At 40.3% G+C, this 16,587-nt stretch overlaps 1 protein-coding gene across 1 annotated transcript in view; it reads left to right on the top strand.

Annotated features, from left to right (window-relative positions):
* Window positions 1-12,269, top strand: part of luzp2 (leucine zipper protein 2) — a 145,414-nt gene extending 133,145 nt beyond the window's left edge. The window contains exons 10-12 of the mRNA XM_069165615.1: window positions 638-742; window positions 4,618-4,692; window positions 11,350-12,269. Coding sequence (XP_069021716.1) covers window positions 638-742; window positions 4,618-4,692; window positions 11,350-11,457 — 288 coding nt within the window. The 3' untranslated portion in view covers window positions 11,458-12,269. The remainder of the gene's footprint in view (window positions 1-637; window positions 743-4,617; window positions 4,693-11,349) is intronic.
* The last annotated feature ends 4,318 nt before the right edge of the window (window positions 12,270-16,587 follow it).

The raw sequence follows: 16,587 nt of genomic DNA on the forward strand, positions 1-16,587 counted from the left end.
CCCTGACTTTTACCACCATTAATTTGTCTGGTACTTTGCTTTATGATCAAACATCTGACAAACTAAAGACATTCTCATCAGCGTCAGCCGTACTTTGTGTTTACTGCAATAAGCACGACTGTACTAACGTACAGCCTCAGAGCTATTACCATTGACCGTTGACTCTTGTTTCAAAGCTGCATAAACACAAGCTTTGCGTTTCAAACGGTAATTTTTTCACTTTGTTCAAACCTACTTTGTAAAGCAGACTTCAGAAACAGCTGGTGAGGTTGTCGAGTCTGGATTCTAACTTCAGAATAATTTTTTTAAACACTTGATAAAATATAAGCAGAAATGTTAATTACTTCAGAGAAGTTTTTCAGTATTACAAGGTTCACCTCCAAGTAAGTATTTTTATATCTTCTCAGCCCTCCATTTGTTTTGCCCTAACTCCTGCCTGCGATGAAACAGTCATTCCGGCAATAATTTATTTACGATACATAAATAAGCTGAATTACTTTAAATGAACAAGTATAAATTAAACCGTTATGAACCTCTTAATCAGAACTGTTTACGTATTATGAAGCCCGGAGCTGCTGATGCATCAACATTTTATTTTTTTACCCCAAGTTCAAAATGTTTTCTGTTTTCTCTGCAGGATATCTCCAAAGTTCAGAGAATTGTCACAGCCAGTAAATCACCCGTGAACATCGGAGTAATGAGGAGAGAGAGCAGTGGAGTTAAAGAGTGCCAGATGGAAAAGGTGAGCCTTCAGAGTAATTAAACCGTAATGACCAATGTGACCTGCGGGCCCGCATCCATGATGTTCATCTGTTCATGAAATTCATGCTCAAGTCCCCCATCAGAAATCAAACCTGCCAGTTTTACTCCAAGTGTCTTTGTTAGTTTCATTAGTTGGGAAACTTCCTATCTGCAACAAGTTTCAACTTAATGTTAATTTTTTTTTTTAGTTTTGGTCTAGTTCAGTTTTACGTGAACAGATTATGTTGTTGAATTTTATGCAAATTACAAATAATTATAATCTCACAGATGCTAAAACAATATATTAACTAATTACTGTCAATTAAATCACAGAGTTTCATGAGTCATAAATCATTTATAAAGTGGATATATAAAGTTTCAACCTGTGAGTATTAGCTGCCACTCTCCTTTCAGTACTGTTGGGCTTTAGACCCAGTATTACATAATCGCCAGATCGCAATTATTTCAACTAATCGCTATTATTTTTCATAGTCGTTAAAATCGTTTCCATTCATCTGTATAAAAACTAACAGAAATGTCATATTTCCAAGTCCAACCACCCATTTGAGGTTTGACTGGCACTCTTTTAATGATCTCATTTCGTTGCCCCCTCTGCTTCTGCTGCCGTCTAATTGCACCACCATACTACACAGTTCATTTTGATTATTGGTACCTCTCGCAATTAGTAGTCTCTTTGTATATTTCAGTAATAGGCTTTGTATAATTGAGTTGTTATTTCTATAATATCTGCCCTGTGCACTTTTTATTTACATAGCCTTAAACAGAAATGTAATGTTTAATTATGTAATCCAATTTTTTTCAACACCAATAAACATGCCTCTTCTTCTTTATAAGGTTTTTTTTAATTAAACTATAATTAATTTTGATAACTAGAAGTTAAATTTGGCATTAAATGAACGGAAAATGAAAATTGTTAATCGCAATTATTTGTATGACAATAATAGTCAACTAAAATGTCATGATCGTGACCGGCCTTCTGACAGCCACTATAAACCAACGGGATTGTTACGTAGTCTTGATATGTCAAACATTGACTATAAACAGGTTATGGTAACCACTCCGGCCAAAACGAACAGAAAAATAATAGTGGATTAGATACTGTATAATAATGATTGCAACTGTTGGTCAGACAAAAAAAGTTACCTGAACTCATCAACTTGACTACTGCAACACTGCGGAGGCTGCTGCCCATACGTTATAAATGATGAATTGGTTCTTCAAAATTAATCATCAACAGACTATTCAAAAAATGAAAAACAACCAAGTGGCAGCCTTAATATAAAAAAGTTGCAGACGTTAATGTCATGTGACCTCAGTGAAATATATTTCCTGCACGAATGCCAAAGCACAGCAGATTATGTATTGTTCTTGACAGTGCATGGATCCTGGAGGTCGCCACACGGAATAATTATGCACTTTGCCAGTGTTTTAAAGCTTAATGAGTTAGTCGATCAACAGATGAGTAATTGGCATTCTTGATTTGCTGCTTTTCCTTTTTGTTCATCACTGTTAATTGAATATCTTTGGGTGCTTACCTGGTGATCAGAGAAAACATCATCGGGGGCAGTGAGACCTTGTGTGCATTTTTCATTATTATCTGACATGTGAATACCAAAGTTGATGATGAGAATATATTTCGTAGCAGACTTAAATTTCCCTAACAATGATTGTCAGCTTCGCATTTGAACTGCAACTCCATGGGAGATCACTTCAGTTGCAGTGAAGATAAAAAAATTTGCATTCACACCCACGTCAAAGAGCTCTTCACTCGGTGCCTTGCTGACACGTTGAAAGCGGTTATAGAGGGGAAGGAGAGCGAGAAGCAGCAACTGACCTTTCCTTTTTCGCGACGGACTTCGGTACCTTACAGTCGCAGACCTGCTTCTCCGAGATCGAGGCGACCGTAAGCCGTCTGTTATCAATCCGAAAGAAGATCTCCAACCCTGTCGAAACCAGGAAGATCTAAAGGAAGCAGAGGAAGTGGACAGGGTGCATAAAGATTTTTGACAAGTGGCTATCAAGAGCTGTTACAGATATAAGTTGATAGAAGACGGGAGGTAGTGCAGTACAGAAGGGATGCCGCCCAGAGGAAATTGCCCTGTGTGGGAACTGTGTCAGAGAGATTGTTCCTTAATGAAATTGTGCCAAAAACAATGTTCCCTGGCATTCAGTAATTGATTATACAATTTTGGCAGAGATGTAAAAATCCTGCAGGAAGAAGGAGAAACATGCTGATACAGATAAGAGGAGACATATTTGAAACAGAGACTCGAGATATTGTGTTTGCTGGAGAACGCCGCCACATCTCCCCCCTGTTCTCCTCTCTCTGTAGGCGGGGAGGAAATCAGGAAAGACAGGTTTCTATGAGCATGTAGAGCTCACAGTCTGCTGCAGTTTGAAAATGAAATATGATAGGTTTACTGAAATCTAATGCAGGATTTGCTTTTTATAGACAGGATTCATACTTAGCTATTACTAAACGCATTAGGCTTGAGATTGTCTAACGGAGGCGTTACTTCAATGCCATTAACTGTATATAAAAGTGTTCGCAGCTTCCAGGTCTGAAAAATGAGGAAGAAGCGGAAGTGCCTTAAGCTGCAATACCACCGAGGTCCACTAGAGGTCGGCTCCAAAAAGCCTCCGACTCCATAGACTGCCATTCAACTAGTCTCGTAAAATTGTCAGTCAGTAAAATTGCTCCATAAGTTATTTCGGTTTTGCTAGCTAAAGCCTCTCCTTCTTATTAGTTTTCTGGCCGTCCATCTGAAAATAACCCCGTCACTGATTAAAAAATAAACTCAAAAAAAAAGGCAGTGTTTTGGGGGTGTGTCTGTTTGATTGACAGGTCTGTGGTGCAGTCAGGTTACAGCTATCGGTTGGCGGGATGTAGTAATGCCGGGGTTTCCAATGAGATCAAATTATATCCCCTGCTCGCTCCTCCCCCAACTCGTCCAAATATGGTCACTTCTGGCTCCAAACCACTCGGAACTGGCGAGATGGCGCCGGCCCAAATCCGAACACGAGGCCTCATTACGGCCGTTCACAAACCAACGGGTGACGTCACTGCTGGTTGCCGCTTATTCAATTCGTCACTCGTTCTCCGTGTGGTTCGATGCCTCCAAGTGTTTATTGTGTACAGCAGGTGCTTCAAGCAAGTAATTCACTATTCTAATGAAATTTTGTGTAATTTTGCTTTGTTTGTTTTGGCAAAATATTGCCATGGCTGCCAAACTGGGTTTAGGTTTGATACAGCAGAGAAATGATTGACATTGCCTGCAGCCATATGCTCAATTCTGTAAAAGAAACACATCCCATGCCGCCTGCAATGCTTATTTTCAGCACTGATTATAGATTGAAACAATCAATCATGAAATAAGCAGTCAGAAAGTGGTAAAAAAAAAAAAAAAAGCCCATCTTAAATTCTCACCAAGGTGTAGTCTTAATTGGTTGTTTTTTCCAACCAACGGCCAAAACCTTGATACTGTAAAAAAAAAAAAAAAAACGGAAATGCAGGTAGGTTTTTTTTTTGCTCAGTAAATTACTCATACAGTTATTAGTTACTTCCTTATCAGTTTTTCTGTCAATTAATTCATAGTTAATTGAAAAAATGTTTCATCACTCCATCATTTTTGTCCAGTAAACATGTAAACAGTTTATCTTAATTGCCGTCATCAGCATTATGAGGAAGGTAATTGGGCAAATCTACAGTTGCAGAAACTCCTCGTAGCTTCTTTGAGAAAAATCAAAAGGCATATTAATGACACTGACGTGAGTCTATTCATCTCATGAGTTTGAATCCACACAGCATGGAGTCTCTGTGCCGCACTAAGATGTTTTTCCCTTCTCCTCCTACAGACCGGGGGGGACTGCTTCCAGAATCAGACGAAGGAATCAGCTCCAGACAGTAAAAAGCTACCAGACACACAGCAGGTGCGCTTCGCTTAGCTTCATATTGAAATAATAACAGATGCAGGCATTTCACTCATTAGTGCAGTGAACTCTTGTTCTTTGTTGACCTCACAAGAAGTCATTATTCTGTTAATCAGGGGAACGGTCTTTTTCTACGATTGTCTCATTTTCAATAAATCCCATGAAAAGACTGCACACTTTCTACCTTGCTACGCTGTCACCCTCAGTCCCAAGTCCGTCTGTTAACACTACACGTGTTGTAAATATGTCACGGACGTGTACAAAGTGCGATCAGAAAGTTCCGACGCCGTTCCCGTTGTGCACGGACGGTCAGCAGCGCAGCGATGTGCACGTAGCAGTGGGAAGCAATAACTTTCACGAGTAAGTGTGCCAAGTTACGTCGGCCGATCGCCACGAGCTCCTGTGTTACGTGTGTTTTTGTGACCACCGCAATTTTGTGCGCCTTTGCAATTTATGCGACGGACCTGAAAATTTGAGCTGAAAGTGGAAATCAGATTTTGCATCAAACTCTGGAAATCAGCAACAGAGACCGGTGCCACGATTCGGGAAGCCTCTGGTAAAGAAGCAACGAGCTCTGCGACGTGGTTTAAGTGGCGTTCGTGTTTAAAGAGGGGCAGGAAGTCACTGTTCAAGACTGAAGGAGGAGCATCAGGTCGGGAGAGCAGCCAGGAACGCGCTGGCGTTTTCTGTGACATCCGTGAGGTTGCGCGCTGTGATTTTTGTTCCCCGCAGTCAGATTATTAACACTTAGTTCGTATGAGGCGTCTGAGGCGGAGCTGGGTGATGTGGACTAAATCAAATACCCCGATATTTTAGAGCAAACACCTCAATATTGGTATCGTACAGATTTTGGCAAAATGACGATTGGTGCTTTGCAGTATATTTACAGAATACAAATGTTTTGAAAATAATGACTAAGTGGGTTCAGGCCAATAATAGTACAGCTAGAACAATGTGGTTATTTTAGAAAATCACAGCACTTTGCTGTTATGCAGCCTTTAAAACCAGATTCGCGGATGTACATTTGTCATAACACAGTATTTTAATAGCCAAAATAGAAGAAAGATATCTAGCCTCATATCACGATACACAATAATATCAATATATCACCCATGCCCCAGTCTGAGGGGGAAAACATTCGGTGTAAATGACCTAAAATGTGGCACGACGGCAGTTGGGTTCTCCAACGTGACAATGCGACTGCTCACCGTGTGTTGAAAACATGTGCAACAAAACGAAATCTCACTCCCCCACAACACCCGACGGTTTCCCTGCAACTTCTTTCTCTTCCCCGAAATGAAGTTCAAATTGGACGAGATCCAACGTGAACCACAGATGGTGCTCGATGGCGCTTGCAGAACCCGGCTTCCAGGTTGCGTTCCAAGCGTGGCGGGAGCGGTGGGGGCGGCGTGTCGCTGCGCTGGGGGACTACTTTGAAGAGGATGGCAGCCAGATTTAAATTAGGCAGGTTTTTGTCTGTTAAAGGCGCCGTGTCGGAACTTCTTGATCGCACCTTATAGTTTCATTATTGACAAATTTAGCTTAAACATCTGGACAATGGGGATTTTAGCAAGAGCGCGTTTGTTGGATTCCACTATTGATTCATTTGTTGCATGACTGTATGCTGAGTATTTACAGCTCTGTGTATGAAAGTCACACAGGGAAGGTGTAGTGGTCATCGAAAACGTGACATTTTATTGGATTTAGTGACAAAAAAAACATGTCATGAGCCTCGTCCTTCAAGTAGCTCCGCTGACGCCGTGGAACAGCAAAGATCATGACTAATACTACCCCCCAAAAAAAATTATTCAACTCTGTATCACAAACTACATCACAAAGAAGTCAAGGGAAGCCAATGATAACCCAAAGATACAAGCGAGACACACAACGCCCGCACCGGGATCCTACAAGAAGGCATCCTATCTGTGGAAATCTAATATTCAACGTGCCAATGTCACCTACAAATGTGATATTCAGTGCCCTGCCAAAGCCGATGCATAACTGCCTCCCTCATCATATCATTGAATTGAGTCACACCTGTTTGGCGGTGGCAGATGGTACAGCAAAACAATGCATCTCATTTCAATGCAGTGCAATACTGTGTAACTGAGCAACTGTCCTGCATTGCAAGTGGCAGCGATCCATTCGCAGAGGAATCTGAGAATATTACAAAAGAGGTCTCGATAAATTGGGCACGTTTGACTTCACAGGTTTGTTTTGTGTCAGATGTACATTAATACAACAGTAGGCTGTGCCACTGATTCAAAGCGCTACAAGATATAATGATACTCTAAATTCAGATTCAAGACTAACAAAAATACAATCCTCGATGGAAATCTGTGTTAGTGAACTATATCATTTTTAAATCTAAAATTATTGGATTTTTTTTTTCTTTTTTTAAAAAAATCTCAAACAGGATTTATTTTGATTTCTTACTATTGTTTTTTTCAGGAAAAGTATCAATGCTGACTAGTAACATCTCGGTTGGGCTAATAATGACTTTTTTTTTTTTTTTTTTTAGACCTTCTTCAGTTTTATTTTTCTTATCTCTTTAATTGGCAAATTTCCCCATTGTTTCGCAGCACCAAATCAACAATCGTCTCTCTTTTTCCCGTTGTCTGTTGGTGTCTCTCCCGCACAGAACTTGCCATTCATGTCGTAGTAAACAATTTGATTAGCAACGATTTGCATTCGGGTCTCTGTGGATCAATCTGCATTAAGGTGCTCCGTGTTTCCGTCGCTACTCTGCCTTCATTGTGTGTTCTCATGTTTGATTCGTGAGACTGACAACCTGAGTGGCATCTCATCTTGTGTTTCAAATGTTTTATGGGGGGAAGAAAAGCTTTTGTGGTCGTGCACCTGTTGTACATTTTGTAGAGTTTAAAAAGGAAAACAGACAAACATCACAATACGGCCTCATCTGTTCACTGTGACGAGACAAAGAGGCTCTCATCGATGTGGCCTGAACATCGACAGCGTGACGAACCAGCAGCACACGAACACCGAGGAGTTTTCAATCGGTCCGTCTGTCATGTCAACAACGTAGAGGAAACTAACATTTATCCAGTTTGAGAAATATGCTGTGTCGGCTTTAAAGACACTGTATGAAATCGACCTCAGATGTTAGGTGTATCTGCTGAAGTTCATCATTAAGTTTCGGTGACGGTAAAGTTTCTTTTGTTTTTCTTTCTGTGTCTTCTTAAGTCAAAAATATAACTGCGTGACATTTTAGCACTCCCTGACATCCTTAAACAACAGAGCACATCTCAGAAGCACAGTGGCATCACTATTGTTTGTTTCTGACATTCCTGAATTCATTAAAAATGTGCAAGTGGAAGCGCACCAGCTGGAATACAAAAATCACAAAGGGCGACTGAGGAAAAGCTCAAACTCAACTGAGAGCTCCAAATATGCAGTTGTTTCAAAATCATCAATTATTAATTATTATTCAAAATAATGTCAGTATTGTGGCAACAAAACAAGTTTAAAGCTTCCTGGAGATGGTTGAATTCTGCCTGCTTTTCAAATGATGATAATATTTGGTGCCAAATGTGTATAATTTTATATTGTACTATAAGGAGGGCTCAATATCCAAGGAAACTTAAACGTGACAATGGTGACCAATGTATACAGGAGATGACATTTGCTTACATTTTCCAAGCGATAAAAACATACCATTCATCTACTGTACAATCAGTTCGTTAATTAGTTGGTGAGCACCAATGTTTAAAGGATCTCTTTGTATTTTTGTGGAATATCGACAGAGATATAAAGTCATGTGGAAAACTTAAGTACATCCCATGGAGATTGTTTCCCTTTTCAACATATTTCAACATGCAAACATTTGAACTTTGAAACAGTGCCTGCAGATCAAAGCGATATACTCAAACAGGTGACACATGAAATCGACATTTTGTAGTCTAAAAAAAAATATAAAGACAAGAAAAGATCAGTCACATGGAAAAAAGTAAGTTCCACATGACGTACCAACGACTAGAACCTCCTCAGAAGAGAAACCTGTTTTCTTTAAACCTCTGAGATCAGTGTGTGGTGTTTTCTTTGGAAGTGAAGTGTGTCATCATACCAAGATGTAAAGCGCTCTCTAAGACCTTCAGAAAAAAGGTTTGAATTCACCTATGAGCCTGGCAAGGAATTTAAAGAGATCTCCAAATTATCTGAAATAAATTTCTCTGCTGGGACTAAAATCATCTACAAGCAGCGTACTTTTCAATCGACTGCATGTTGAAACGTTGAGGGGGAATTTGAAACGAGCAGTACATGCCTCAAAACCCTCAAACATCTGAGCAGCTAAAGGAATTTGTCACGGACGAGCGGTCAAAAAATTTCAGCAGGCTGATGTCAGAGACTGGTGGACCCATTTTGCAAAGTTATTTCTCCTAAAGGGGGTAATACTGGCTCCTGAGGCCAAGGCTGTACTTACCTTCTACAGGGAAGAATATTACATCTTAATAAATATTGGAAAAAAAAAAAAAAAAAAAAAAAGGGCTCATTTTCCTTGAGGTTGCTGTAAAATATATTGCTTTTATTTGCACTATTTCAAAGAGGATCAAATGTTTTGTCCGAAAAAAATAAAAAGCAAAAAATGTCCAAGAGATGTACTTTTTCACGTGACTGTAAAAGCCTCTCTAAATGCAGGGCGAACATTTCCTGTAGCACTAAAAACAATGTATTTCAAGAGTTTTCTTTCCATCTGTAACATCCCCTGGCAGGACAGCCGGGATGGGTCCTCCCCCCCCCCCCACATGCACGACTCCCACACTGTGCTGAAATGAAACGGATGCACAAGTACATAAATAGTAGTTACTGGACATAACTGCAGTTCTACGAGTATGTTCGTATTTTGTTTCTTTCCCTAAATAATGGAAGGGGAAACGCCGTATAAAATACATGAGTCTCAATAACTTCACGATTGCATCGAGGCAGCGGCTTGTTAAAGCCTGAAAATGATTGTTCTGTTGCACATCTTCTGCGCGTACTTTTAATTCAGCCTTGACTGCTGACTTTGGTTGTGCAGCTAGTAACAAAGCTGTTTAAAAAAAAATGTATTTATTTTTTTACAAAAACCGACCCTCGCACAGAAACTTCTGGATGTCCTTAAGGGTGTTGTTGCTGCTGATAAATAAGATATACACTGAGAATAGAAAAAGCCCAAACCCACTTCAAAGTGGGCGGCAACTGAGGCTGGCAAGAAGCCACACAAGAGTGTATTAAGTGAGAGATCAGGTTTGCCTGCAGATGAAAGTGAGACTCGTTGAATCGGATACAGCACGTTCAAAAAAAACGTCAAATGCATTTCGAAGCATTTTATAATTTCATCGTTAACTGTCCAACGCACGCGTCCCTGAAAGTGATGGGATTAATGTGCAGTAAAGGTGCATTTGCCTGTTGTTGTTGTTTTGTTTTTTTTTGTTCATTTAGCTTCAGACCAGGTGACAGACCAGCAACCCACAGCCATGCAGAGTGATGTGTAACTCAATAATTTGCAGGCAGCTATCAGGCCTTAAGGCGTTCTCCACGGTGACATTGGTGAACACAAAACAGATGCCTTGCCTGGAGAATCGGTTTCTAGTGTCTGAGTGCGATGCTTAAAGAAGTCGTTGGCAAAAACGACCTAAATGATTCAAAATGCCAGAGAAAATTACATCGTAGGCCACTGATTGTCTTTAAAACGTTTAGAAGGAAATCGTTGTTAAATTGCACCGTGTCAGTGGGCCGTGGATTGAGCGTAAACACATCCGCGTTACGAGGAAGCATGTTAAACTCCACCACACAAAATGTCTTTTTAAAGTTGCGATTATGGCGTGATTATGTTAAAACAAGGTGTTCATTACTGTCACAATCCACACCGGGAACTTCGCAGTCAATTCATTTGGTGTTTCGACCACAAGTTCTGCAGTGTGGTGGTGTTTTATGGGAGTGTTTCCGCTTTTTGTCAGCGAGCACGACGAAGCACAAGTACAAGTGAGCAGGACGTGCAATTAAAATCAATCAATAACAAGTGACGGTGGAAAAAAAGAAAAAAAAAAGCTCTATGAACAATGTAGGATTTAAAAAAAATTCTAATCTGTTTTGCAATTATTCCCAGAAGATAGAAAGGTTGTCTTTATACCGATATGTTTGTTTGACCTCAAGGTAGCTAAATGTAAGATAACAAGAAAAAAACGGTTTGGTTTTCAATAGTATTTTAGTTTCCGGCCAACAATTTGCCCAAATGCTCTGGTGTCAGTTTGGCTGCAGGAGATGAAAACTGGCAACCACACTTTGGTGAATTATCCTGTTTTTAGGAGGATGAGAAGGTGCAGATCAATAGCATTCAGTCTTTCAGAGGAAACATCTTCATTAACTGAAGTAGCAGCTTATAAATCAAACAGAAGCTAAATGTTGAAAACGAGGACAAAGAAGGAATCCGTCTGCTAAAACGCCCGGCAGCGATGGTAATAGAGTCCCAAAACATTATCTTTGAATAACAAAAATAGGTTTTCATGCTTTCTCCCCCCCCCCCTCCCCTCCCCCCTTCCCCCCAAACCAACGTTTAGGAACATTTCCTGCTTAGAATACAGGCCACCTCACGTCTACTGTGGAGTACCGTCGCGCCAGTCTTTCTCATTACCAATCTTTATCTTCTGAACCTAGCAGCAAAGGAGCCAAGTGCAGACTGGAAAATCCGACACAAAGACGGCAGACGACAGCGAGAAGGCAGAGGGAGGCGGCAGCAAAAAGACAAAGCCACATGAATACAACTGAGCGGACGGCATATCATCGTGAATGCAGAGCTCCTGCATCGCCTGAAGGATCTTTCTAAGAGCACACACTTGCGCACTCTCACAAAGAACATGTGCGCCCACACACACACACACACACACACACACACACACACACACACACACACAGCTACACATACGCATATCAGCATTGTTAGCAAGAGCTGAGACACTGGAATTGTCAACAGATTTTGACCTGTCATCTGAAAACCTCCATAGTAAAATGGCATGCGTTTAGAAATTCTTTTCAAAACAGGTAGCGATGGCACTGGTAACTTGTTTCATGATTGTTATTTTGTTGTTTACTTATCCGAGTTTTATTCTGAGTGAGGACACTGCTTTCTAAATGTGTGATCTTTCTAGAAAAATCCCTTTGCACTGGTGAGGTCTGACACTGTATCCTGTGATAAGTATATCAAATTGACAAATAAAAAAAAAGTACTCCTACTACTACTACTTCTACTACTACTATTACTACTACTACCCAGCTTAGAAATATTGTTTGTCACTCATTGTAGCAAGGTTAATTTACTCCTCCACATTTTGAAATATAGAGGCTCAAGTTGGCTGGCCAACTGTTCAACATTTAATATTTCAGCACTCTTTCTGCCTTTAACACTCCAGAGGCAAAAGAGCCAAAGACTCACAATGGGTCGTCTCCCGAGAATGTGCCATGCACTGAGTAGTAACTCCTAGCTACATGTATCTGTGTTATCTGACCTTTCTGTGTCCTTTCAATAAACTGTAATTTTCAGTAAATGTGTGACGAATAAATGGTTATTTGTGGGAAAGAAATGAGTGAGTATGTTTGTGATCAACAGAAGGAAAAAGGGTCCGGGTGCACACGGAGGGATCAGGATTTTACGCCTGCTGAATATTAACGGCACAGCTAGAGGAGGTTGTTGGGGAGGCACTGACACATCGAAGATCAGAACAAAAATTTGGATTAGTCAGAAGAGAAATTATTCATAATCAGACATCGTTTCAAAAGTTGACTACAAACGTCCTCGTGGCCCAAACTGCAAATCCAGCTTCTTTTTCCCCGAGTGCTTCTAGATATTCAGTGACCTGGATGACTGCAAGTTATAGAAATCATTCCAGGGATGTATTTGTAAGAATACTATCTTTATTTAAGTTGTTTTTTTTTGTATCATTAAAAGCCACATCTAAATTTGCTGCCTCTGTAAATTAGCACATAAAGTTGTCACATGCAGCTGTGTCATTTCCATGTCGTGCATGTGCAATCATGAACAGTGTGATTATTTTCATGATTGATTAAACTGCTGATTAGTTGTGTGATCAGCTCATGAATTGCTTGTTTTGGAAACGTTCCAAAATTTGCACACAAATATATATATATATGTCCCAGAATCCAAAGTGATCTGGTCATTTGGTGTTTTGTTTCAGTCCAAATTCTCACCTTTGTGAAGGTGACAAAAACAGATGTTCATTATTTTGACTTGAAAATTGACTTAAATCAAAAACACATTGTTTAAATAGTTGATTTTGTATTGACTAATAGATGAAATGACTAAAATACTGCAACTCTAGTGTCCATATTTTTCCACTTTTAGGATTGTAATTGTTAACAAACGATTACTAAACAATTAATTGAGGACGTTTGTACAAAAACAAAAAGAAAATATATTATTAAGCGATCATGATCACAAATACGACTCTAGGTTGTGTTCAGACATAGCACTGTGGGTGTGAAATCACCACGGGTGCAGACACAATCAGGTACAGCACAAAAGATCTAAATTCCAAAGGTTTTTTTCTGATGTCAAGGCTGAATAAATTCACTTCATGAATGTACAACAGAGAGAGAAAAAAAAAAAGAATGGGGAGAGGAGGAAACAGAAACAACTGGAGTTCTCGGGGAGATCAGATGGAGTCGGAGCAGACGCAATGAACAGATTGGTAAAAGCACAATTTAAAAAGGGTTCTCCTGTCAAATTCTCTTGTAAACACGGGGTGGAAAGCACTAAATAATAAAATATGTGCCCTGTGAGCCACTTCCGTCTCAACCTCGCTGCCTCCAGCTGCACTGTACAGGTGTGTCATCAGTGTCATCCTTCAATGTCGTCTCGCTGTTGTCAAAAACGTCCAAATCTTGACAAACAGCACTGATATGTTTATAGTCCATTATTGTGTGAAAGATTGCTGCGGCTTTTCTTCTGAGCTCTGAAAAGCTACCGACTGCTTTAAGCCGCTTTGTGGCCACAGCAATCCTCTTCATGTGACATTTGGATGCGGTCACTGGATTCGACTGTGTCCGTGCTGGAAAATGTTCAGCGACAGGTGCGCCGCTCTATTTTAAGGCCTATAATCCATCTTCTTTGTGAGTTTTGAGAGATTTCTCCAGGTCTTGCTGAGAAGAAAACAAAAAGGCCTGTCGCCAGGATTTGGAGACCCATGGCGGATCCTGCAAATGGTGCCATTAAGCCTCGGAGCCAGCAGCGGCCAAAGCGAGCTTCCCATCAAAACAGGCGGGGCTTGGGATTGGATCAAAGTGACAGTGTGGTTTTTATATGTCATCTTCATTTTACTGCCTCCTCCCGCCTGGTTGATAATGATGTATTTTTTTGGAGGACAATTTCAAGCTGAGCTACACAAGGAGCCTATTTTCAAATACATCCAGCCAACGGGAAATGGTTTGTGTTCAGTGCGAATGCAAAACACCGCCTTTTGTACAGTTAATTCACTTCATTTTAGCCTAATTTGCTGCACTGCTTAGGAGCGACAGGTCACAAGAACCTTGACTGAGCAAATCAGTGCAAAAACAAATGTGCTTCTCTTTCCACAATACAAAATAGGTTTTGAAAAAGAAGGCAGTGGACTCCCGCATAGTGTCAGCATTCAGCAGTGCGCTTTAGGACGCTGAATTCTTGTTCGTTTCTGAAGCTTCATTTTGTCAAAAATGGTCACACAGACCTGGAAACAACATCCCATCAAAGCAAAGACAAGTCGGTCAAGCACACCGGGGGGCGTCAAGGTACCAAAGCGCAGCAGTCGGCAGCAACGCCACTGAAAGCCCACGATTCTTGATACCGAGCTTGATACCCAAAAATAAAATGAATGGATTTCAACACAAACTCTTATTTAAAAGGGCAGAACGCACATTTTATTTTGATGCAGTACTACTGTTGTAGTGGACTGATGGGTGTGTTACACACTTTGGCATTATTGCCAGTAGCAGTAATGTGACCAAATAAGATATCCTCCTGTGAATTGTAATATAATTAGTCTGTTTTCAAAGGGAGAACTAATCTCCTGTATTTAAGAAATTAATTAAAAAAATTTGTTTATGATTCATGATGAATTCCCCTAACTAATAACTTTTTATAATTCTTTGCTGAATCAGTTAAACCGAGCGCATGGGGGGCGTTTTATTTCTCATACGCAAACCTGTCTCCCCAGTTTCAAGTTAAAGGATGATATTCATCTACAATTAAAAATGGCAAAAATAGGTCTGTGGCTAAGTTCCAAGACAGCAAAGGTCAGCCGTATTATGACAGTGAATAGCCTTCACCACTTAAGCACACACACCTAATTAAACACTCACTCTAATTACACCGCCTGCAGCCGCCTCTTCTTTTTCAACTTCTGCCTTTCGGAGGGGGGGTGATACCGTATTCAGACGCACATGAACGACTGCAAAATCTTTATAGAGCGTGCACAAGTGTGTCAAGATTGCCCACTTCATCTGCTCCTTTATCCACAGCTCGTAGAGCTCAGCTTTGCTAATGTGCTGAGAGAGTAAATGATTTTAATGAGGTGGAGGGTTGTGATGGAAGAGCTGCTTTACACACCCATCAATTCGGAGCGGCGCGGAAGGCAAACCCGGGTCAAAAATTTGCCACGGATAATTTTCTTAAGCAGTTATTCTGAATCTGTTTTGAGTGCCAGACTAAGGAGCACATGAAACACAAGGCCAGTGGTTACAGATAAGCGTTGACTTTTAATATTCCGCGATGATTATCGAGCTCTCGTAACCACCAGGACTCCCATTTGGCAAACACCACCCACTTGGCAGCTAATTAGACTACAGCAGTAGGAAACTACTTGCAAATACAGATGTCTCGTACCTCCTTGTAGCCCCAGGTGTTTAAAATGTGTTCATTTCCTTGATTTTCTTCAATTTATCAACAGCTAACCAATTAGTCAGTATAATCACTAGGAATATGGGTTGTGTGAACAAAACAGGATATTACACGAGGTTCATTCTTAATTTATGAAGCTGCTGATTGTTACAAATGCCTGAACTTAACCATCATCAGTCTGACTATTTGTGGGATATTTTCTCTGTCATCTAAACCGAAAACCGTATGTTCCTCAAAATGTCGTTCAGGGTTGGGCGATAAACTGGCATATGAACATGAACTACACATGTCTACATGAACCATCGCAATGGACGATGACGTCAGCAGCAGGGGAAGATATGGGCAAAGCTCAACCCTCTCAAACCCGCTGGAATAATGAAATAATCACGAACCAGCATGATTGTGGAAGGCCTGACGGTTCAGGTTGTGAATTACAAATTCACTGAACCGTGTTTAGACATTTATATCAAAAGTGGTCGCTCCAGACGCATATGTCTGCTCATAAATTCACGGCACTAAAATGCCCCAAAACTGTGAACTTGGTGTTGATTCACTTGACTCAAATATTGCTGCGTTCAAGTGTTATCCATCAGCTAATATAGTCGGCGCAAATTTGATTCGTAAGACCCAGCTGGAATATCCTGTAATTTACTATCAACTTCAGTTTCTTTGCTCTGACATTTATGTAATCCATTTAAAGAGAAAATACTGACATATAAAAAAAAAAGTCAGTTACATTCAGCATAATCCATTTTACTACACATGCATTTTCATTCATATTACATTTTGATTTTAAAATATAGGGGAAAAATTACGTTTTCAAAGACAGCTAGTTGCTGACCAGACGTTTTTTGATCCCGTCCCATATCTGTCTGAGGTATGATGTCATTTTAATCCATCTCTACTACCCCGTTTTTTTTGCACATCTCAGCAGTTCCCCACATTCCCTGCACTCGCCTCCTGATCATCTCTAAAACGTCTTTTAACGCCCGCCTTTAATGTCAAGGAGA

The sequence above is a fragment of the Embiotoca jacksoni genome, unplaced genomic scaffold, assembly GCF_022577435.1.
Source record: "Embiotoca jacksoni isolate LCO1_2020_lvr unplaced genomic scaffold, fEmbJac1.0.p SCAF_35, whole genome shotgun sequence".
NCBI classification, from domain to species: domain Eukaryota; kingdom Metazoa; phylum Chordata; class Actinopteri; family Embiotocidae; genus Embiotoca; species Embiotoca jacksoni.